Genomic DNA, 24,891 nt, shown 5'->3' with positions numbered 1-24,891 from the left:
CAGTGGGATCACTGGCTCACCAGTTTTCTGCTTTGTGCGAAGGAGGTCAGACATCCACGCATAGCTCCACTGTTTAGTCAGCAGTAGCTGCTGACTATATCGGATGGAAGAAAAGAGGGCCCATATGGGGCCCCCAGCATGCTCCCTTCTTACCCCACTTGTGGTTTGTAAGGTTGAGGTACCCATTGCGGGTACGGAGGCTGGAGCCCACATGCTGTTTTCCTTCCCCATCCCCCTGAGGGGCTCTGAGGAAGTGGGATCTTACCGGCCACCAAGCCCTGAGGCCGGGCTCCATCCACAGACCCATTGAACCTGCTGGATGTGGAGCGGGAGTGCCGTTCAGGGACAAGGCCCTGCAACTTTCAGGTACTCTGTGTCCCCGTATGGCAGGCCACGCACACCCCAGGCTTGCTGGGTGTGCTAGTGCGCCGGGGACTGTAGCGCTGTGCGCTGGGCTTATAGTCCCCGCAGATTACTGGGGGACTTTATGTGTGTGGATCGCCGCGCCGACCGCCCCTGGAGCGGCGGCGCAGCTGCGACTTGTAGTGCGCCGGGGACGCGCCGACCGCGCTTTTACGGCGGCGGCGCTTCTAACTTTAGTCCCCGGTTTTCTGCGGCCTAGCTCCGCTTCGTTAACGCCCCCCACCCTGTCAATCAGGGTAGGGGAGAGACGTTGTTCAATCGGCAGCGCCGAGGGCTGGAGCACGATTTACATGCTCCAGCCCTCTCACTGAGCACAGTAGGACACAGGCTTCGCGCTTTTTCTCTGTGCACGCCCTAGGCCCGCCCCCAGGCTTGCAGCTCCCCAGGACGCCGGCAGCCATTATACACATGCAGTCTGGCTGGAGGACGGACGCAGGCTCTGGGGGACCCAGGCTAGGGGTTTCTGGCGACCACACACCCGCGCTAAGCGGGCGGTAAGCAGCACATACGTGCGGCCCCACTAGTGCCACAGTGTTATATTTGTGTGCTGCACTGTAAGGTCGCTTCTTGGCTGTACACCCTATATTGCTTTGAGGAGACAACAACATGTCATCCGCAAAACGCAAGGGTGCCAAGGCACGGGCTGTATACACTGCTTGTACAGCATGTGGGGCTAATCTACCAGCAGGCTCCAACGACTCTCATTGTGTGCAATGTTCAGTCCCAGTGGCACTTCGTCAGCCAGAGCCTATTGTGGTGGTAGCCCAGGCAGAGACGCCTGTGAACCCTGCCCCGGTGACGGGGACAGAATTTGCAGTCTTTGCTGATAAAATGTCTGTGACTATGACAAAAATCCTGGAGACCTTGCAGTCCAGGCCAGTTGCTCAGACCATGGACACCGCTGTGTCTATGTTCCCCGGCCCCCCTCAGCTGGAATTAATCCGTAATTCAAGGGGGTCCCAGGCATCACAGGCTGAGGGCTCTGACTCCGATGACAGTCCCAGTCCGCCTAAGCGAGCTCGCTGGGAGAGACCCTCCACGTCATCACGCGGATCAGGGTCTCAGCGAGAAGGGTCTCTATATGATGGCTCAGAGGTGGGTGATCAGGAGTCTTGTCCTGACGCCGCACTCAATTTGGATACGCCAGATGGTGACGCCATGGTAAATGACCTTATAGCGGCCATCAATAGGCTGTTGGATATTTCTCCCCCAGCCCCTTCTGCAGAGGAGGCAGCTGCACAGCAGGAGAAATTCCATTTCCTGTATCCCAAGCGTAAATTGAGTACTTTTCTGGACCACTCTGACTTCAGAGAATCCATCCAGAAACACAATACTTATCCGGACAAGCGTTTTTCTAAACGCCTTAAGGATACACGTTATCCTTTTCCCCCTGACATGGTCAAACGCTGGACCCAGTGTCCAAAAGTGGACCCTCCAATATCCAGGCTTGCAGCTAGATCCATAGTTGCAGTGGAGGATGGGGCTTCTCTTAAAGATGCCAATGACAGACAGATGGACCTTTGGTTGAAATCTGTCTATGAAGCTATTGGCGCGTCGTTTGCTCCAGCATTCGCGGCCGTGTGGGCGCTCCAAGCTATTTCAGCTGGTCTGGCACAGGTGGACTCTCTCATACGTCCAGCAGTGCCGCAAGTGGCGTCCCTAACTACGCAAATGTCTGCGTTTGCGACCTACGCTATCAATGCGGTACTGGACTCTACGAGCCGTACCTCAATGGCATCCGCCAACTCTGTAGTTTTGCGCAGAGCCTTGTGGTTAAAGGAATGGAAAGCAGATTCTGCTTCTAAAAAATGTTTAACCAGCTTGCCATTATCTGGAGACAGACTGTTTGGTGAGCAATTGGCGGAAATCATTAAACAGTCCAAAGGTAAGGACTCCTCCTTACCCCAGCCCAGATCAAGCAAACCTCCACAGAGGAAGTGGCAGTCAAAGTTTCGGTCCTTTCGAGGCTCGGGCAAGCCCCAATTCTCCTCGTCCAAAGGGACTCAGAAAGAGCAAAGGAGCTCTGATTCCTGGCGGGCTCACTCACGCCCCAAGAAAGCAACCGGAGGTACCGCTTCCAAGGCGGCTGCCTCATGACTTTCGGCCGCCTCCCTCCGCATCCTCGGTCGGTGGCAGGCTCTCCCGCTTTTGCGACATTTGGCTGCCACAGGTCAAAGGCCGGTGGGTAACAGACATTTTGTCTCACGGGTACAGGATAGAGTTCAGTTCTCGTCCTCCGCCTCGGTTCTTCAGAACTTCCCCACATCCCGACCGAGCAGATGCCCTTCTGCAGGCGGTGCATTCTCTAAGAGCAGAAGGAGTGGTGGTCCCTGTTCCTCTTCAGGAACGAGGTCAAGGTTTTTACTCCAATCTCTTTGTGGTGCCAAAAAAGGACGGCTCATTCCGTCCTGTTCTGGACCTAAAACTGCTCAACAAGCATGTGAACGCCAGGCGGTTCCGGATGGAATCCCTCCGCTCAGTCATTGCCTCAATGTCTCAAGGAGATTTCCTAGCATCAATAGACATCAAGGATGCTTATCTCCACGTGCCGATTGCTACAGAGCACCAACGCTTTCTACGCTTCGTGATAGGAGACGACCATCTTCAGTTCGTAGCTCTGCCATTTGGTCTGGCGACAGCCCCACGGGTGTTCACCAAGATCATGGCGGCAGTGGTAGCAGTCTTGCACTCTCAGGGACACTCTGTGATCCCTTACTTGGACGACCTACTGGTCAAGGCACCCTCTCAAGAGGCATGCCAACTCAGCTTGACTGTTGCACTGGAGACTCTCCAGACGTTCGGGTGGATCATCAACTTCTCAAAGTCAAATCTGTCACCGACCAAATCACTAACGTATCTTGGCATGGAGTTTCATACTCTCTCAGCGATAGTGAAGCTTCCGCTGGACAAGCAGCGGTCTCTACAGACTGGGGTGCAGGCTCTCCTTCAAAGTCAGTCGCACTCCTTAAGACGCCTCATGCACTTCCTCGGGAAGATGGTGGCGGCAATGGAGGCGGTTCCGTTTGCGCAGTTTCATCTGCGCCCACTTCAATGGGACATTCTCCGCCAATGGGACGGGAAGTCAAAATCCCTGGACAGGAAAGTCTCCCTTTCCCAGACGGCCAAGGACTCTCTGCATTGGTGGCTTCTTCCCACCTCATTATCACAGGGAAGATCCTTCCTACCACCGTCTTGGGCGGTGGTCACGACAGACGCGAGTCTGTCAGGGTGGGGAGCAGTTTTTCTCCACCACAGGGCTCAGGGTACGTGGACTCAGCAGGAGTCCACCCTTCAGATCAATGTTCTGGAAATCAGAGCAGTGTATCTTGCCCTACTAGCCTTCCAGCAGTGGCTGGAAGGAAGGCAGATCCGAATTCAGTCGGACAACTCCACAGCGGTGGCATACATCAACCACCAAGGGGGGACACGCAGTCGGCAAGCCTTCCAGGAAGTCCGGCGGATTCTGATGTGGGTGGAAGCCACGGCCTCCACCATATCCGCAGTTCACATCCCCGGCGTAGAAAACTGGGAAGCAGACTTCCTCAGTCGCCAGGGCATGGACGCAGGGGAATGGTCCCTTCACCCGGACGTGTTTCAGGAAATCTGTCGCCGCTGGGGGGTGCCGGACGTCGACCTAATGGCGTCGCGGCACAACAACAAGGTCCCGACATTCATGGCGCGGTCTCGCGATCAAAGAGCTCTGGCGGCAGACGCCTTAGTGCAAGATTGGTCGCAGTTCCGGCTCCCTTATGTGTTCCCACCTCTGGCACTCTTGCCCAGAGTGCTACGCAAGATCAGATCCGATTGCAGCCGCGTCATACTCGTCGCCCCAGACTGGCCGAGGAGGTCGTGGTACCCGGATCTGTGGCATCTCACGGTCGGCCAACCGTGGGCACTACCAGACCGACCAGACTTACTGTCCCAAGGGCCGTTTTTCCATCGGAATTCTGCGGCCCTGAACCTGACTGTGTGGCCATTGAGTCCTGGATCCTAGCGTCTTCAGGATTATCCCAAGGAGTCGTTGCCACCATGAGACAGGCTAGGAAGCCCACGTCCGCTAAGATCTACCACAGAACGTGGAGGATATTCTTATCCTGGTGCTCTGCTCAGGGAGTGTCCCCCTGGCCATTTGCATTGCCTACCTTTCTTTCTTTCCTGCAATCTGGGTTAGAAAAAGGTTTGTCGCTCGGCTCCCTTAAAGGTCAGGTCTCGGCGCTATCCGTCTTTTTTCAGAGGCGTTTGGCACGCCTTCCTAAGGTGCGCACGTTCCTACAGGGGGTTTGCCATATCGTACCCCCGTACAAGCGACCATTAGATCCATGGGACCTGAACAGGGTACTAGTTGCCCTCCAGAAGCCGCCCTTCGAGCCTCTGAGGGATGTTTCACTTTCTAGACTATCACAGAAAGTGGCTTTTCTGGTAGCGATCACATCTCTTCGGAGAGTGTCTGAGCTGGCAGCGCTATCATCCAAGGCTCCCTTCCTGGTCTTCCACCAGGACAAGGTAGTGCTGCGCCCCATTCAGGAGTTTCTCCCGAAGGTGGTATCCTCTTTTCATCTTAATCAGGATATCTCCTTGCCTTCCTTTTATCCGCATCCAGTTCATCGGTATGAGAAGGATTTACATTTGTTGGATCTGGTGAGAGCACTCAGAATCTACATTTCCCGCACGGCGCCCTTGCGCCGTTCGGATGCACTCTTTGTCCTTGTCGCTGGTAAGCGCAAAGGGTCGCAGGCTTCTAAGGCCACCCTGGCTCGATGGATCAAAGAACCAATTCTTGAAGCCTACCGTTCTGCTGGGCTTCCGGTTCCATCAGGGCTGAAGGCCCATTCTACCAGAGCCGTGGGTGCGTCCTGGGCATTGCGACACCAGGCTACGGCTCAACAGGTGTGCCAGGCAGCTACCTGGTCGAGTCTGCACACTTTCACCAAACATTATCAGGTGCATACCTATGCTTCGGCGGACGCCAGCCTAGGTAGAAGAGTCCTGCAGGCGGCAGTTGCCTCCCTATAGGGGAGGGCTGTCTTGCAGCTCTAACATGAGGTATTCTTTACCCACCCAGGGACAGCTTTTGGACGTCCCAATCGTCTGGGTCTCCCAATGGAGCGCCGAAGAAGAAGGGAATTTTGTTACTTACCGTAAATTCCTTTTCTTCTAGCTCCTATTGGGAGACCCAGCACCCGCCCTGTTGTCCTTCGGGATTTTTGGTTGTTTTTCGGGTACACATGTTGTTCATGTTGAACGGTTTTCAGTTCTCCGACGTTACTTCGGAGTGAATTTGTTTAAACCAGTTATTGGCTTTCCTCCTTCTTGCTTTTGCACTAAAACTGGTGAGCCAGTGATCCCACTGGGGGTGTATAGCCAGAAGGGGAGGGGCCTTACACTTTTTAGTGTAATTGCTTTGTGTGGCCTCCGGAGGCAGTGCTATACACCCAATCGTCTGGGTCTCCCAATAGGAGCTAGAAGAAAAGGAATTTACGGTAAGTAACAAAATTCCCTTCTTTATTATTCTTGTGTAGCACAAGCTTTTATTAAAGAATAATGCAGAAGAGTTTGTATATGCCTTGTGTATAGTTGTGGTAGTTGATGTGCCATTTCCCATGCAAATTCTTTCTCTGATATGCATAACCGTTGTTTTAATTTTTATTTCATAAATCAATGATACACATGAAAATAAGCAACTTTGTATTATATCTTATCAGCCAAGTCTTTCTCTGCCAGAATTGATCAGTCATTATCAAAATTCTCAATTCTTAGGTAAAATCTGTATTCAGTGAAGACTTTCGCATTACTGAGGTAGGAGATGGCAGATGTCACTAATGAGATTCTATGACGGTAGATGGAGGGGGTGAAGCTCTGTCTCTAGCGCCTCCCTCTGCACGTAGCTCTTCTCTCTGCATGTAGCTCCTCCCTCTGCACGTAGCTCTCCTCTCTGCACGTACCTTTTCTCTCTGCATGTAGCTCCTCCCTCTGCACGTAGCTCTTCTCTCTGCCATTGAATCTCCTAATGGGAAAGTCTTCACTGAATTCAGATTTTACCTCAGAATTGAGAATTTCTTCATCGTTCCTTACGGGAGACCCAGACCATGGGTGTATAGCTTCTGCCTCCGGAGGACACACAAAGTACTACACTACAAGTGTAGCTCCTCCCTCCGAGCATATACACCCCCCGGATGACAAATCCAACCAGTTCAATGCTTTGTGTTCAGGAGGTCACACACACACATGCATTCTCTGATTTTTGATTTTTTGATTTCAAAGATTTGGAAGAAAAGCGGGTCCAGTCTGGACTCCCGGCATGTCCCTTCTCACCCCACGGTGTCGGCGGTGCTGTTAAGGTTGACTTTACAAGGCTGGAGCCTTACATGCCGCGCTCCTTCACCATCCCCTGGGGCTCTGGCTTGAAGTGGGAGCCATCACGGTTCTCTCTGCTTGCAGGAGACCGGTCTCCATCCGCAGCCCTGTCAGGATCCTGCCGGACGGAGCGTTTACCCCCCCCAGGGACATGGCCCTGCGTCTCATAAGCTAAGTATTGAGACGTTATTCAGGGGTCCCTTGTACATTTATTGAGGGGGGAGTGTGTTTGTTAACTTTGCTGTGATTTCCGGACGATTCTCTGGGTTTTTCCTGAGAACCGCGCCGAGGGTGCCTGCTCGTCGGCCGCATGTAAAAATCTAGGCCCCGGCTTCAGTTGCGGCCTACTTTCGGTTTCAGTGCCCCTGCATGTCAGTCATGCAGAGGGACAGTGCGGCTCCGCCCAGCGGCTGTTCAGCACAGGGAGCGGACACTCCTCACTGAGGAAAGATTCCCTCCCCTGTATACCTCATTTGCCCTCCGGAGCCCGCTCTCAGAGTAGGCCCCGCCCCCTCTCCTCGCTCCGGCGCCATTTTATCAGCGTTCTCAATGTCTGCATACCACATTGTGACAAATGGGGGCCTGGGCTGGGGGATCTGGAGGGCACAGAGATGTCTCTATGTTAAACGGTCTGGCAAGTCACAACCTCCGGTTGTGCAGTTGCTTATACATTCTGCTGGGGGTCATTCTGGACAGAGCCCCCACTTCTGCAGCATGTCTCACATCAGAGCAAGGCTGTTCTTACTATGCACTGCATGTAGACTCGTAGTGCCTGTACCGAGCACATAACCACATTGTGATGCTTGCTCTAACATAGTGGTCCCTCAGCCTGGAAGCTCATCAGTGGTCCCTCTGGCTGCTCCGGCTCCGGTGGCTGAACCCCCGGTTTGAGTATAATCCTCTCTCCAGGGGACAGCTGTCCCGGACTCTGCTGAGCATGCATCAGCCCCCTTCTCAGGGCGCTTCTGCTGCTACGGCTTGCTCAGCAAAGCTCACAGAGGATTCTTCATCTGGTCTCAGACCCCGTCCTCCTAAAACGGAGACGCAGGTTCCCTTTTCCTTCCTCGTCCCGCAGCTCTGATTCACGAGCTGACTTGCAGGACGAGGAGGATGCCTTTACTAGGGGCTCGCACGCTACTTCATGTACCATTGATCTGTCCGAAGGTGACGCAGATGCTAATGATTTGATTGCGTCCATTATATTTGTACTGGACCTCAATCCGCCTGTATCAGGGGAGCATCCCCCTCTGGCAGAAAGGCATCAGTATACCTTAAGAGAACAAGGAGTGTGTTCCTTAACCACTCCAGTTTTTCAGCCACTGTGACCAGGCCCAGAGCCCGTCCTGACAGACGCTTCCTAAAGCGTGGTTCTCATGACTGTTTTCCCCTTCCACCAGAGGTGGTCAAGGAGTGGGCTCATTCACCAAGGGTGGACCCTCCGGTGTCTAGACTTTCAGCCCGGACAGTTGTATCAGAGGCTGACGGCACCTCTCTAAGGATTCCACTGTCCGCCAGGTTGACCTTCTGGCCAAACCTAAATATGAGGCGGCAGGGGCCTCGTTCTCCCCATCTTTTGCAGCAGTGCGGGCTCTCAAAGCCATCTCTGCTTCTCTGGAGGAGATGCATTCCCTCACCAGGGACTCTATGCCCGAAATGGTTGCCTTAACTTCCAGGCTTTAGTCTTTTCATCCTATGCCATGTCTGCCATGCTGGAGACTGTCACCGCACTGCGGTGGCCTCGGCTACTTCCCTCGCTATCCGCAGGCTCCTGTGGCTTCGAGAGTGGAAGGCAGATGCTTCTTACGAAGTTCCTTGCTGGGCTCCCTTTTGCTGGGAGCAGTCTATTCGGGAACAGCTGGATGAAATTATTAAGGAAGCTTTTGGCAGGAAGAGTACTTCCATGCCACAAACCCCCAGGGCAGGAACCAGTCGAGGTTTCGTTCCTTTCGTCCCTCTAACTGGTCGTCCTCTAAGCCCTAGGCCTCGTCCACTAACTAAGCCAGGGTCCGTAAACCAACTGGGGCATGAAGCCGCGTCCTCAGAGGTCCGCAGTAGCTGCTGCCTCCAAGGCAGCCTCCTCTTGATTATCTGGCCGTGCCAGTAACGGCCTTGGTCGGTGGCAGGCTCTCCCAAATAGAGGCAGTAGCTCAGTGCTAAAGCTGCTGCCTTTGAAACAATGAACTCACAGCTCCACGAGTTCGAGTCCCGGCCGCCCCGAAAATACAGAGGCGATGATAATTTAAGCTTGGGCGACGTGTGGTTCCAACACGTCTTCGATCAGTGGGTGTGGGATACCATCCCCACGGCTACAGAATGGAATTCTATCCAGCCCGCCAAACAGATTTTTTTCTGTCACCTCCCCCCTGCTCCAAGGCCGCCGCCTTCTCACAGGCCGTGGCATTCTTGCAGGCCAATGGAGTAATTGTACCAGTTCCCGACTGGGAACATTTCTGAGATTTCTACTCAAATCTCTTCCTAGTCCCCGAAAAGGACGGTGCCTTCCGACCTGGATCTCAAGCTTCTCAACAAGCATGTTCAGGTGTGGCATTTTTGCATGGAGTCTCTGCGATCAGTCAATGACCCTAGGAGATTTCTTAGCATCCATCGACATCAGAGATGTCTATCTGCATGTGCCAATCGCAGTTTCACACCAGCGTTGGCTACGTTTTGTAATCGGAGAGGAACATTTCCAATTCGTGGCTCTCCCCTTCGGGTTAGCCACGGCCCCTCGTGTATTCACAAGGTCACGGAAGCAGTGGTTGCGGTTCTGCACCTCCAGGGGTTGGCAGTGATTCCTTTCTTTGTCGCTCCATTGGGAGACCCAGACAATTGGGTGTATAGCTTCTGCCTCCGGAGGCCACACAAAGTATTACACTTTAAAAAGTGTAACCCCTCCCCTCTGCCTATACACCCTCCCGTGCATCACGGGCTCCTCAGTTTTATGCTTTGTGTGGAAGGAGGCACACATCCACTCACACATCTCCATTTTAGTCAGCAGCAGCTGCTGATTGTATCGGTTGGAAGAAAAGAGGGCCCCCACGGGGCCCCCGGCATGCTCCCTTCTCACCCCACTAAGTCGGCGGTGCTGTTAAGGTTGAGGTACCCATTGCGGGTACGACGGCCGGAGCCTCATGCCGTGTTTCCTTCTCCATCCCTGAGGGCTCTGGTAGAAGTGGGATCCGAAGCGGTCATCCAGGTTCTGGGACCGTGCTCCCTCCGCAGCCCCTGAGGGAATCTGCTGGACAGGAGCTTATCTATCCTCAGGGACAGGGCCCTGCATCCACGAGGTACTCTGTGTCCCCATGGGGACGGTGTATGGAGCGCCTGGTTTCCGGACGCTGCAACTGACTGCTGAATTGTGAAGACCGGGGACTACCGCGCCGACCGCGCCTGCTTGTTGGCCGCGGTATTAAATTTAGTCCCCGGCTTCATCGCGGCCTAGTTGCAAAACTCCCGCCCCCAGGCCTGTCTATCAGAGATAGGGGCGGGACAGCCGACCTGACGTCAGATGTGAGGGCCGGGGCATCCTGTATGCTCCCTCCCCCCTCACTGATCACTGTGGGGACCCCAGATTCCCGCACTTTTCCTAACGCCGCCCATGGCTTCACTCCTCCCCTGAGAGCTCCGGCAGCCATCTTTAGGACATTCTGCCGGTGGAGAATCACAGAGAACAGCTCTGCAGCTCTGGGAGACCAGGCAGGGAATCTGGAGCACACACACCCCGCTTTTTAGCGGTCGGTAAGCCACACCGGTCACCCGGTGTTGGTCCCCTTGGGTGCCGGTATAGATACGTATATATATACTTATTTCTGTTCGGCCGGGCTGTATACCCTTTTCTCTATATACCCTCAGTGATCACGCTCCTAGGACACAACAGCATGTCGGCCACAAGGAGCAAGGGCACTAAAGCACAGGGTTTTTTTGCGACATGTACCTCTTGTAGGGCCATGTTACCTGCGGGTTCCACCTACCCTCACTGTGAGCAATGCTCGACCCCTGTTACGCTTGCTCAGCCGGAGCCTCGGTCACTAGTGGGCCCCTCGGCTCAGGCAGACCCCCCTGCTTCCACTGTCCAGGTGGCAGCGACAGAGTTTGCAGTTTTTGCTGAAAAGCTCTCAGAGTCACTCTCACAATCCATGGCTCAGTCTATGGACAAATGGTCTGCCAAGTTGCTGGAAGCCCTGCAGTCCAGACCGGTCCTTACACAGGCCCCGGACCCTGTTAGATCGGCGCCTCCAGGTCCCTCTCCGGCCGGGGTGGGCCCTAGGTCTCACGTGGAGGACTCCTCCACGGACCACAGTCCCAGACCAGCTAAGCGGGCTCGCTTGGAATCTTCCCCGACTTCTTCACGCTGCTCGGGTTCCCAGCTTGAGGACTCTCTGGAGGACGAGGCGGAGGTTGCAGCTCAGGGCTCGGACCCTGATGTTGCTCTCAATCTTGATACACCTGAAGGGGACGCCTTAGTAAATGATCTTATCTCGTCCATCAATCAGGTGTTGGATCTATCTCCCCCGCCTCCACCTATAGAGGAGTCGGCCTCTCAGCAGGAGAAACACCAGTTTCGGTTTCCCAAACGTACACGGAGTGCATTTTTTGATCACTCTAACTTCAGGGATGCCATCCAGAAGCCCAGAGCGGTTCCGGACAAGCGCTTTACTAAGCGCCTTACTGACACACGTTACCCCTTCCCCGCTGACGTAGTTAAGGGTTGGGCTCAATGTCCTAAGGTGGATCCCCCAGTCTCCAGATTGGCGGCTAGATCTGTGGTTTCGGTTGCAGATGGCTCATCACTAAAAGATGCCACTGACAGGCAGATAGAATTCCTGGTGAAATCCATCTATGAGGCCACGGGAGCGTCTTTTGCCCCGGCTTTTGCAGCCGTGTGGGCACTCCAAGCTATCTCAGCTTGTCTGGCTGAGATTAATGCGGTCACACGTACGTCTGCCCCGCAGGTTGCATCTTTAACCTCTCAGGCGTCGGCGTTTTCTTCCTACGCCATGAACGCAGTCCTAGACTCTGCTAGCCGTACAGCGGTGGCATCCGCTAATTCTGTTGCAGTCCGCAGGGCCATGTGGCTGCGCGAATGGAAGGCAGACTCGGCTTCCAAGAGGTTCTTAACCGGTTTGCCGTTTTCTGGCGAGAGATTGTTTGGCGAACGATTGGATGAGATTATTAAGGAATCCAAGGGAAAGGACTCCTCCTTACCCCAGTCCAAGCCTAAGAGACCTCAGCAACGAAAAATACAATCGAGGTTTCGGTCCTTTCGTCCCTCCGCCAAGCCACAGTCCTCTTCGTCCAATAGACAGGACAAAGGCCAGAGGAACTCCTATGCGTGGCGGTCTAAGTCACGCCCCCAAAAGACCGCCGGAGGCACTGCTTCCAAGGCGGCCTCCTCATGACTCACGGCATCCCCGAACCACATCCTCGGTCGGTGGCAGGCTCTCCCGCTTTCGCGACGCCTGGTGGCCACTTCTTCAAGACCGATGGGTGAGAGACATCCTGTCTCACGGTTACAGGATAGAGTTCAGCTCTCGTCCTCCGACTCGTTTCTTCAGAACATCTCCGCCCCCCGCGCGAGCAGACACACTTTTTCAAGCAGTGGACGCTCTGAAAAAAGAAGGAGTCGTGACCCCCGTTCCCACTCAGGAACAGGGTCGCGGTTTTTACTCCAACTTATTCGTGGTGCCAAAGAAAGACGGATCATTCCGTCACGTTCTGGACCTTAAATTGCTCAACAAACACGTGAGCACCAGACTATTCCGGATGGAATCTCTCCGCTCGGTCATCGCCTCGATGTCACAAGGAGACTTCCTCGCATCGATCGACATCAAGGATGCCTATCTCCATGTGCCGATCGCACCAGAACATCAACGCTTTTTGCGTTTCGCCATCGGGGACGAACACCTTCAGTTCGTGGCATTGCCCTTCGGCCTGGCGACAGCCCCACGGGTTTTCACCAAAGTCATGGCATCCGTTGTGGCGGTCCTGCATTCTCAGGGGCACTCGGTGATTCCCTACTTAGACGATCTCCTAGTCAGGGCACCTTCTCGGGCGGCGTGTCAACACAGCCTTACCGTCGCTCTGGAGACCCTCCAGCAGTTCGGGTGGCTCATCAACTTCCCAAAATCCAAGTTGACACCGACCCAATCTCTGACCTATCTAGGGATGGAGTTTCATACACAGTCAGCGGTAGTCAAGCTACCACTAGACAAACAGCTGTCACTGCAGGCAGGGGTGCAATCTCTGATTCAGACTCAGTCACACCCCTTGAGACGCCTCATGCACTTCCTGGGGAAGATGGTGGCAGCGATGGAAGCAGTGCCCTTCGCGCAATTCCATCTGCGTCCGCTCCAGTGGGACATTCTCCACAAATGGGACAGGAGGTCGAACTCTCTCGACAGGAACGTCTCTCTTTCCATTGCAACAAAGACGTCACTTCAGTGGTGGCTTCTTCCCACTTCTCTATCACAGGGAAAATCCTTCCTGCCCCCAGCCTGGGCTGTGGTCACCACGGACGCGAGCCTGTCAGGGTGGGGAGCGGTGTTCCTCCATCACAGGGCTCAGGGAACCTGGACTCCGATAGAGTCTTCCCTTCAGATCAATGTCCTGGAGATAAGGGCAGTGTATCTGGCCCTATTGGCTTTCCAGCAGTTGCTGGAGGGCAGGCAGATCCGTATCCAGTCGGACAACGCCACTGCCGTCGCATACATCAACCACCAAGGCGGCACGCGGAGTCGTCAAGCCTTCCAAGAAGTCCAGCGAATTCTGCAGTGGGTGGAAGCCACAGCATCCACCATCTCCGCAGTTCACATACCGGGCATAGAAAACTGGGAAGCAGATTTTCTCAGTCGTCAGGGCATGGATGCGGGGGAATGGTCCCTGCACCCAGAAGTGTTTCGAGAGATCTGTCGCCGCTGGGGAACGCCGGACGTCGATCTCATGGCGTCACGGCACAACAACAAGGTCCCGGCCTTCATGGCACGATCTCAAGATCACAGAGCTCTGGCGGCGGACGCATTAGTTCAGGATTGGTCGCAGTTTCGACTGCCTTATGTATTTCCTTTTCTGGCAATGCTGCCCAGAGTACTACGCAAGATCAGGTCCGACTGCCGTCGCGCCATTCTCGTTGCTCCAGACTGGCCGAGGCGGTCATGGTACCCGGATCTGTGGCATCTCACGGTGGGTCAGCCGTGGGCGCTGCCAGACCGCCCAGACTTGCTGTCGCAAGGGCCGTTTTTCCATCTGAATTCTGCGGCCCTCAACCTGACTGTGTGGCCATTGAGTCCTGGCTCCTAGCGTCTTCAGGGTTGTCTCAGGATGTCATTGCCACTATGAGACAGGCCAGGAAACCGACGTCCGCCAAGATCTATCACAGGACTTGGCGGATTTTCTTGTCCTAGTGTTCTGATAAAGGTTTTACTCCCTGGCCTTTTGCCTTACCCACTTTTCTTTCCTTCCTTCAATCCGGAATGGATAAGGGGTTGTCACTTAGTTCTCTAAAAGGGCAAGTTTCGGCACTCTCAATATTCTTTCAAAAGCGCCTGGCCAAGCTTCCGCAGGTCCGCACGTTCCTGCAGGGAGTTTGCCACATAGTCCCACCTTACAAGCGCCCGCTTGAACCCTGGGACCTTAACAGGGTGCTAACGGCTCTTCAGAAACCGCCTTTTGAGCCGCTGCGGGATGTCTCCTTATCACGTCTTTCGCAGAAAGTGGCATTTCTAGTAGCAGTTACTTCACTCCGTAGAGTGTCGGAGCTTGCAGCACTGTCATGCAAAGCCCCCTTCCTGGTTTTTCACCAGGATAAGGTGGTTCTCCGTCCTGTTCCGGAATTTCTCCCTAAGGTGGTATCGCCTTTTCATCTCAATTAGGATATCACCTTACCTTCATTTTGCCCTAATCCAATTCACCGCTTTGAAAAGGATTTGCACTCACTAGATCTAGTGAGAGCACTCCGTTTCTACGTGTCTCGCACAGCGCCCCTGCGCCGTTCAGATGCGCTTTTTGTCCTTGTGGCTGGTCAGCGTAAGGGTTCGCAAGCTTCCAGGTCAACCTTGGCTCGGTGGATCAAGGAACCGATTCTTGAAGCTTACCGTTCTTCGGGGCTTCCGATTCCTTCGGGGCTGAAAGCCCATTCTACCAGAGCCGTGGGTGCGTCCTGGGCATTGCGGCACCAGGCAACGGCTCTACAAGTGTGTCAGGCAGCTACGTGGTCTAGTATGCACACTTTCACAAAGCACTATCAAGTGCATGCCTATGCTTCGGCAGATGCCAGTCTAGGTAGGCAAGTCCTTCAGGCGGCGGTGGCCCACCTGTAAGAGGGAGTCGTGTCGGCTCTTGTTATCGAGGTATTGTTTTACCCACCCAGGGACTGCTTTTGGACGTCCCAATTGTCTGGGTCTCCCAATGGAGCGACAAAGAAGAAGGGAATTTTGTTTACTTACCGTAAATTCCTTTTCTTCTAGCTCCTATTGGGAGACCCAGCACCCGCCCCTGTTCCCTTCGGGCTAGTTGTTCTTTTGTGTACACATGTTGTTCATGTTCAATTGTTTCATGGTTTTCAGTTCTCCGAACATCCTTCGGATTGAATTTACCTTAAACAAATTTATAAGTTTCCTCCTTCCTGCTTTTGCACCAAACCTGAGGAGCCCGTGATGCACGGGAGGGTGTATAGGCAGAGGGGAGGGGTTACACTTTTGAGTGTAATACTTTGTGTGGCCTCCGGAGGCAGAAGCTATACACCCAATTGTCTGGGTCTCCCAATAGGAGCTAGAAGAAAAGGAATTTACGGTAAGTAAACAAAATTCCCTTCTTCCGGGACGACCTTCTAGTTAAGGCTTCATCCAGTGCAGACTGTCAGCGGAGTGTCGCGCTCACTCTCGCTACAAGTCCACTCTGACCCCGACCTAGGAACTTACGTACCTAGGTATGCAATTCGAGACTCTGCTGGCACTTGTGAAGCTGCCCTTAGTCAAACAGCAGTCCCTTCATCTGGCGGTTCGCTCTCTGCTGAGGCTCCGCCGTCATTCCATCAGGCACCTCATGCAGGTGCTGGGTCAGATGGTGGCGTCAATGGAAGCGGTTCCCTTTGCCAGTTCCATCTGCGTCCCCTGCAGCTGGACATTCTCCGCTGTTGGGACAAGCGGCCCTCTTCCTTGCACAAGCTGGTGGCTCTGTCGCCACAGACTAGGAGCTCTCTTTAGTGGTGGCTTAGGTCCCTCTCTCTTTCCCAGGGATGCTCCTTTCTGGCCCCGTCCCGGGTAATTCTCACCACGGATGCCAGTCTATCCGGCTGGGGAGCAGTGTTTCTCCACCACCGAGCACAGGGCACTTGGACTCCGTCCGAATCAGCCCTCTCGATCAATGTGCTGGAAATCAGAGCTGTGCTCCTAACTCTCGTAGCTTTTCACCACCTGTCGGTGGGCAAGCACATTCGAGTGCAGTCAGACAACGCGACAGCAGTTGCCTACATCAATCACCAGGGGGGGACTCGCAGCCGCCTAGCCCTGTTGGAAATTCAACACATTCCGCAGTCCACATCCCAGGCGTAGAACACTGGGAGACAGATTATCTCAGCCGTCAAACCGTGGACAGCGGCGAGTGGGCCCTGCGTTCGGCAGTGTTCCGGTCAATCTGCCGCAAGTGGGGCACTCCGGAAGTGGATCTAATGGCATCCCGGCACAACAACAAGGTCCCGGTTTACGTGGCTCGCTCCCACGATCCTCAGGCCTTGGCGGCGGACGCGCTGGTTCAGGATTGGTCCCAGTTCCGTCTGACCTACGTGTTTTTTCCCCTCTTTCCCAGAGTCCTGCGCAAGATCAGAATGGAAGGCCGTCGGGTCATACTCATCGCCCCAGACTGGCCCAAGCGAGCTTGGTTCCCAGACCTGCTCCGTCTGTCCGTAGAGGTGCCGTGGCATCTCCCGCACTGCCCAGACCTTCTCTCACAAGGTCCGTTTTTCCGCCAGAATTCTGTGGCTCTCAGATTGACGGCGTGACTCTTGGGTCCTTGATCCTTACGGCTTCAGGCATTCCTTCCGAGGTCATCTCCACTATAACTCAGGCTCGGAAGTCTTCCTCGGCCAGAATTTACCACAGGACTTGGAGAATTTTCCTGTCCTGGTGTCGATCTTCCGGCCATGCTCCTTGGCCTTTTTCCTTGCCCACCATCCTGTCCTTTCTACAGTCCGGTCTGCAGCTAGGACTTTCCCTCAATTCCCTCAAGGGACAGGTCTCGGCTCTATCAGTGTTGTTCCAGCGGCGTATCGCCCGACTGGCCCAGATGCGCACCTTCATGCAGGGCGCATCTCACATAATTCCGCCTTACCGGCGGCCTCTGGATCCCTGGGACCTTAATCTGGTCCTCACGGCCTTACTGAAACCCCCCTTTGAGCCTCTTAGGGAGGTTTCGTTGTTTCGTCTTTCACAGAAAGTGGTCTTTCTGGTGGGCATAACTTCTCTCAGGAGAGTCTCTGATTTGACTGTGCTCTCTTCGGAGTCACCCTTTTTGGTTTTTCACCAAGACAAGGTGGTTCTCCGTCCGACTCCGGGGTTTTCTCCCTAAGGTGGTGTCTCCTTTCCACCTTAACCAGGACATTTCATTGTCTTCCCTTTGTTCGGGCCCTATGCATCGCTTTGAGAAAGCGTTGCATGCTTTAGATTTGGTGCGGACGCTCCGGATCTATGTGTCACGCACCGCCGTTCTTAGGCGGTGCACCTCTCTTTTTGTGCTGACCACAGATCAGCGCAAGGGTCTCTCGGCTTCTAAACCGACCCTAGCTCGTTGGATTAGGTCGGCGATATCAGATGCCTACCAATGTTCTCAGGTGCCTCCCCCGCCGGGGTTCAAGGCGCACTCGACCAGAGCTGTCGGTGCCTCTTGGGCTTTCAGGCACCAGGCTACGGCTCAGCAGGTCTGTCAGGCTGCCACTTGGTCTAGTCTGCACACCTTTTCGAAGCACTACCAAGTGCATGCTCATGCTTCGGCAGATGCGAGCTTGGGCAGACGCATCCTTCGGGCGGCTGTCGCCCATTTGTGAAGTTAGGTTTTGCCTACTTCTCAGTTTCTGTTTATTTCCCACCCATGGACTGCTTTGAGACGTCCCATGGTCTGGGTCTCCCATAAGGAACGATGAAGAAAAAGAGAATTTTGTTACTTACCGTAAATTCTTTTTCTTATAGTTCCGACATGGGAGACCCAGCACCCTCCCTGTTGCCTGTTGGCAGTTTTCTTGTTCCGTGTGTTTTTCACCGGCTGTTGTTGTAGACAGAGGTTCCGGTTATTCCGGGTTTTACTCTATATCTCTACTTATGGGTGGATGTCCTCCTTCAGCTTTTGCACTAAACTGGTTGGATTTGTCATCCGGGGGGTGTATATGCTCGGAGGGAGGAGCTACACTTTTAGTGTAGTACTTTGTGTGTCCTCCGGAGGCAGAAGCTATACACCCATGGTCTGGGTCTCCCATGTCGGAACTATAAGAAAAATAATTTACGGTAAGTAAACAAAATTCTCTTTTTTATTAATGACTGATCAATTCTGGCCGAGAATGAAGCAGAGTTCTCTGATAAGCTACTTTGTAATATATCTTGTTTTGATGTGTACTATTGATGTATGAAATAAATATTAAAATGACGGTGACACTTTAATGCATACTACATCTCCCGGAAGCTCATCACCGTGCTCTTGCTTCTGTCTAATTGCAGCTAGTGACATATCAATGACACGCACTTGCTGTCCCCAGATAGTCATGGCTGAAAGGGCTTGTGCTCTTGAAATTGTTCCAGAAAATGCACCATTTCTCCAAGAAACCGTGGGAACCAACAGCTGTGAAGTCAGGTGAACTCACTGATGTCACAGCTGCGGCTCAGTCAGTGTGTCCCTGACGCAGCAGTGATCAGTCACGTTTTGTAATGTGACCGCACACTGCGACCTCAGGATGTAGGAGAGCCAGGATCGTCGTGGGACCCTGTGTAGATTACATCGGACTTGCAGGCGTATTTTGAGAGTTAATAAATTTGAGAAAGGGGGCATTTTTTTAAATAAAGGGTTTTTCTGTGTGTTTTATTTCTTTTTACTTACATGGTTACTTGGTTAGGTCTCATAGATCCCTCCTCATTACTAACCTCGTGCTTGTTGGCAGCTGTGATTTTTTGAAAAATCACAGCTATCATTAACCCCTTACATTACCCAGATTACCACCGCAACAGGGCAATTGGAATGAGCCTGGTAAAGGGCCAGAATTGACTCATCTAATAGATGCAACAATTCTGGGCTGCTGTGGGCTGCTATTTTTAGTCTAAGGGGTCAATAACCAGTGGGCCTCCCCTGCCTGAGAATACCAGCTCTCTCAGCTATCTGCTTTATCTTGGCTGGGTATCACATTGGAGGGAACACTCGCCAGTTTTTTTATTTATTTAAATAATAAAATCTGCATGGGGTCCCTCGTATTTTGATACACAGCCAAGATAATGTGCACAGTTGAGGGCTGCACACTGGCAGTCAGGCTGCAACCAATCATAGAAGCTGTCCAGAGGGTGGGCGGAGAAGTAATGAAATATGTATGAGTGTTAATGAGTGTACCCGAAAGCAGTGTGACAGCCGCTTGGAGATTCTGTAAGTATAATTCTCCTACTTTGCAGTCCCCTAGCCCTTAGTAGCACCATTTTATAGCATACAAGTTCGGGTCCCCAAAGACTTATATGGGGTTCGGCATTCGTGCTTATGTTCAGGTTCAAGTTCAGTCCCAAACCGGACTTTTGCCCATCTCTAATTGTAGTAGTCACATACAATGTCACATTTGCCAATGTGACATTACGAATAAAAAAAACAACAAACAAGTTCCATAATAAGTCCACAGTGCTATGATAATAGGGATGAATATTGAAAATTGCAAGAGTTAATAACAAAGGTCCCTAAATTTATAAGTACTAAGGTGTCTAATTATACAAATAAGACAAAAACCAGGATACTTGTGGTATACTCCGCGCTCCTGTACAAAGAAACACTCAAAATAATGAAAGCAATGGTGATGGTTTATTCTATGCGTTTCGAAGAGATATCCCCTCATCTTCCTCAGGAAAATCCACTTATTCGGTGGATTTTCCTGAGGAAGAAGAGGGGATATCTCTTCGAAACGCGTAGAATAAACCATCCCCATTGCTTTTATTATTTGGAGTGATTCTTTGTACAGCAACGCAGAGTATACCACAATTCTGGTTTTTGTCTTGCTTCTGCCTTTGGCACATGGGATCGGCTGCAGCTGTTATATGTCTCTATACTGGTTGTAAATCTCACAACCTTTCCAGGGAAGCGGTTTTCCTATTAAAAAGTCACCATATTTTACACTGGTAAGACCCTATTGTGCTCTTTATATCCACAGCTTGTTCCTGTCTAATTATACAAATAGACAGTTCTTGTAATTGCTGTAGTATGGGTATATATATATTACCTTATCATACCATGTCAATTGGAACAACACAAAAAACAACAACTGAAAAAAAGGCAAGTTGGACTTAATTTCACACACAACCCCAAGAACAGGCCAGATAAAATTGTTGCCACCTTTCCAAAATTGTGGACAAGCAACTTTGTTTGAAGCATGTGAGCTCCTTCAAACTCACCCGTGGCAAGTAACAGGTGTGGGCATTAAGAAAATCCCACTTGAAACCAGATAAAAAACAGAGAAGTTAACGCAGTCTTTGCATTGTCTGTCTGTATGTGCCACACTAAGCATGGAGAACAGAAAGAGAAGAAAACTGTCTGAAGACTTGTAACCCTGAGATTGTTTATATTTTTCGCAAATTTTGGTTGTCAAGTCCATCTACAGTGATATTGATTTTAATTTGTCCAAGGTGTGCAACGTAATCAAGAAGTTTTATAACTGTAGCTCATCTCCTTGGGTGTGGACAGCAGAGAAAAATTGGTGGAAGGTTGCAATGCGGGATAATCTGGATGGTGGATGAGCAGCCCCAATCAAGTTCCAAAAAAATTCAAGCTGTGATGAAGGCACAGGGTGCATCAATGTCAGTGCAAATTATCCATCCACATTTTAATGAAATTAAATTGTATGGCAGGGGACGCAGGAGGACCCCACTGCCGACACACAAACCTTTAAAAAGCTAGAGTGTAGTTTGCCAAAATGTGCATGAGTAAAACCAAATCCTTCTGAGAAAGTGTTTTGTTGACCAATGAGACCAGGATAGAGCTTTTTCGTGAAGCACATCATTCTTTTGTTTACCGAAAATGGAATGATGCCTATAAAGAACAGAACACCGTACCTACAGTCAAATATGGTGGAGGTTCAAAGATGTTTTAACAGTTGGTGCTTATAAAGTTCTGTGGAGAGTTGTAAGGCTGTGTGCATGGTGCGTGCTTGCTATGTTTTTTTTTTTTCTTGCAGATTTTCACAAATCTGCAAAGATTTCCACATGCCAGCAAAGTCTATGAGCATGTTGAAGTGTTTGTGCACAATTCAGGATTCTTTCCTTGCAGATTTTGTTATAGAAAAAATTCACTGCATGTCGATTTTTTTGGCAGTTTTTCCTGCTTTTTCACTATTTGGAAGCAATAAAAAAGTGGCAAATCGTGGCAAAAAACGTGCGTTTTTGCAACAGCATTTTTCTTGCCAGAACATGCAGATTTGATTGTAGACTGTCTGCAATGTGTGCACATAGGCTAACTGTGTTTCCAGAAGAATTGTCAGTGTCTGTCTGCCACTAGCTCATCGCTCCTCCTGTTCACCATATCTATATATATAATTGCCTTATTCTGTCTGTCTGTCTCTGTCTGTCTGTTTGTCTATCTGTCTGTCTGTCATGCTCCGAAATTGTGTCCTTACGGTGACACAAAGCTGATTGGCCGCTGGGCTCGCCATGGCCCCGCCCCCCCCCCCCCACGGATTGGCCTCTCGCCCCGGCTCTCTGCAGGCCCCGCCCCCCTCACGCAATCCACGCTCGCTCTGGCCCAACTGACACGGAGCCCCGATTCCCAGGTGAGTACACACACATCACACTCACTCTCACACTCACTCTCACACACACCTCACACATCACAACATGCTGGGATATCGCTTGCTTCTACACCGGCTCCGTCAGGATCCCGGCCACGCCAGACATAACCTTGCGATGCTGGGATCTTCACGGAGGCCGTGAAAGCTGGTAACCATTATACACATCGGGTAACTAAGGTCCCTTAGTTACCCGATGTGTATCATAGTTACCAGTGTACACCGGCTCACACTCACTCACACCTCACACACCTCACACACATCACATCGCATCCACACATCAAGGTCCTGCAGCTGCGGAACATACAGACACATAACAGCACACACACATAACAGCACACACACATAACAGCACACACATAACAGCACACACATAACAGCACACACACATAACAGCACACACACATAACAGCACACACACACACACATAACAGCACACACATAACAGCACACACACATAACAGCACACACATAACAGCACACACATAACAGCACACACATAACAGCACACACACATAACAGCACACACACATAACAGCACACACACATAACAGCACACACACATAACAGCACACACACATAACAGCACACACATAACAGCACACACATAACAGCACACACATACACACACACAAATCAGATCACACTCACGCACACCTCACACATCACATCGCATCCACATACTCACAACATCCTGGGATATCGCTTGCTTCTCGGCGGCGATATTGTGCTGTGAGCTTCCAGGACCTGCCGGAGGATCACATGGCCAGAAGCATGTGATACCTCCGGATGTTGTGAGTATAAGCGCGTATGTGCGATATCGTCAGTGTCTGTGTGTGTGAGTGGATGCGATCGGGTGTGTGTGAGTGGATGCGATCGGGTGTGTGTGAGTGGATGCGATCGGGTGTGTGTGAGTGGATGCGATCGGGTGTGTGTGAGTGGATGCGATCGGGTGTGTGTGAGTGGATGCGATCGGGTGTGTGTGAGTGGATGCGATCGGGTGTGTGTGAGTGGATGCGATCGGGTGTGTGTGAGTGGATGCGATCGGGTGTGTGAGTGTCGGCAGAGGAGCACGGCGTGCTGGAGGAGGCTGGGAGCAGAGAGGCTGATCATGGGGAAGGCTGGGAGGAGAGAGGCTGATGCTGGGGGAGGCTGGGAGGGGGAGGCTGGGACGAGGGAGGCTGATGCTGGTGGAGGCTGATGCTTGGGGAGGCTGATGCTGGGGGAGGCTGGAAGGAGAGAGGCTAATGCTGGTGGAGGCTAATGCTGGTGGAGGCTGATGCTTGGGGAGGCTGATGCTGGGGGAGACTGGGAGGGGAAGGCTGATGCTGAGGGAGGCTGGGAGGAAGGAGGCTGGGAGGAGAGAGGATGATCCTGGGGAAGGCTGGGAACGGGAGGCTGATGCTGAGGGAGGCTGGAAGGAGAGAGGCTGATGCTGGGGGAGGCTGGAAGGAGAGAGGCTGATGCTGGTGGAGGCTGATGCTTGGGGAGGCTGATGCTTGGGGAGGCTGATGCTGGGGGAGACTGGGAGCGGAAGGCTGATGCTGAGGGAGGCTGGGAGGGGGAGGCTGGGAGGAAGGAGGCTGGGAGGAGAGAGGCTGATCCTGGGGAAGGCTGGGAAGGGGAGGCTGATGCTGGGGGAGGCTGGAAGGAGAGAGGCTGATGCATGGGGAGGCTGATGCTGGGGGAGACTGGGAGCGGAAGGCTGATGCTGAGGGAGGCTGGGAGGGGGAGGCTGGGAGGAAGGAGGCTGGGAGGAGAGAGGCTGATCCTGGGGAAGGCTGGGAAGGGGAGGCAGATGCTGAGGGAAGCTGGAAGGAGAGAGGCTGATGCTGGGGGAGGCTGGAAGGAGAGAGGCTGAGGCTGGGAGGAGAGAGGCTGATGCTGGGGAAGGCTGATGCTGAGGGAGGCTGGGAGGGGAAAGCTGATGCTGGGGAAGGCTGGGAGGACGGAGGCTGGGAGGAGAGAGGCTGATCCTGGGGAAGGCTGGGAGAGGGAGGCTGATGCTGGAGGAGGCTGGAAGGAGAGAGGCTGATGCTGGCGGAGGCTGATGCTGGGGGAGGCTGGAAGGAGAGAGGCTGATGCTGGTGGAGGCTGATGCTTGGGAAGGCTGGGAGAGGGAGGCTGATGCTGAGGGAGGCTGGGAGGAGGGAGGCTGGGAGAGGTAGGCTGAGAGAAGAGAGGCTGATGCACACACACACACACACACACACACACACACACACGCGCGCACTGCACAACACACCACACACACACACACACACACACACACACACACACACTGGGAACCACAAACAACTGCCCTACACAGACACCCACACATACAGACAACGCTGCACACACACAACACCCAACACACAAACACCGCGGCACACACAAATATACGCACATACCGCACAACACACACATTGCACAAAACATACCTCCCCCCAAAACACACCACACACACACAAACCGCGCAACACCAACACAACGCTACAGACACACAGCGCTCCACAAACAACACAACACACGCAACACACATACAACACCGCTCTCACCCCCCGTCACACCCAGACAACACCCAGAACATGTACAGCGCCTACACAAACACTTGGTAACTACAGACAACAACATCTATATATATATAACAAAAATCATACATGAACTACACAATACGTAAATTCTAGAATACCCGATGCGTAGAATCGGGCCACCTTCTAGTAATTCTATAATTACCAACTGTCATCTTTTATCTCAGTAATGTAAAATAACGGTCTTCACTGGATACAGATATTCCAAATTTTAGCTATGAAATGAAAATGAATGATCAGCCCAAGAGGAGAAAAGAACACATTTCCCCAATAGATATATTACAAAGTGGTTGATTTTCATGTGTATAATAGATCTGTAAAATTGAAAATTCCATTTATTTCCTAAATATAAATGCTTCTGCAACATTTAACATTTGATTCTTTTTTGTTTTTAGAGTATTAACACAATGGTGGTGTTGGAGATAAATGGGAATTTAATTCTGTACACTGGTGTTGTAAAGGTAAGTGTTCTCTATTCATGCTATATTGTACTTTGACATTAACCATATAACGACTTATGACGTGCGCCATGTTTCACCT

The 24,891-nt window shown here is 52.3% G+C and overlaps 1 protein-coding gene across 1 annotated transcript in view; it reads left to right on the top strand.

The window, feature by feature from the left end:
• The window catches only part of ANAPC1 (anaphase promoting complex subunit 1), a 348,684-nt gene that overhangs the window by 49,437 nt on the left and 274,356 nt on the right, over nt 1-24,891 (top strand). The window contains exon 12 of the mRNA XM_075339585.1: nt 24,747-24,812. Coding sequence (XP_075195700.1) covers nt 24,747-24,812 — 66 coding nt within the window. The remainder of the gene's footprint in view (nt 1-24,746; nt 24,813-24,891) is intronic.

The sequence above is a fragment of the Anomaloglossus baeobatrachus genome, chromosome 3, assembly GCF_048569485.1.
Source record: "Anomaloglossus baeobatrachus isolate aAnoBae1 chromosome 3, aAnoBae1.hap1, whole genome shotgun sequence".
NCBI classification, from domain to species: Eukaryota; Metazoa; Chordata; class Amphibia; order Anura; family Aromobatidae; genus Anomaloglossus; species Anomaloglossus baeobatrachus.
Note: the sequence above shows the minus strand (reverse complement) of the source record. Positions and strands in the feature narration are given on the sequence as shown.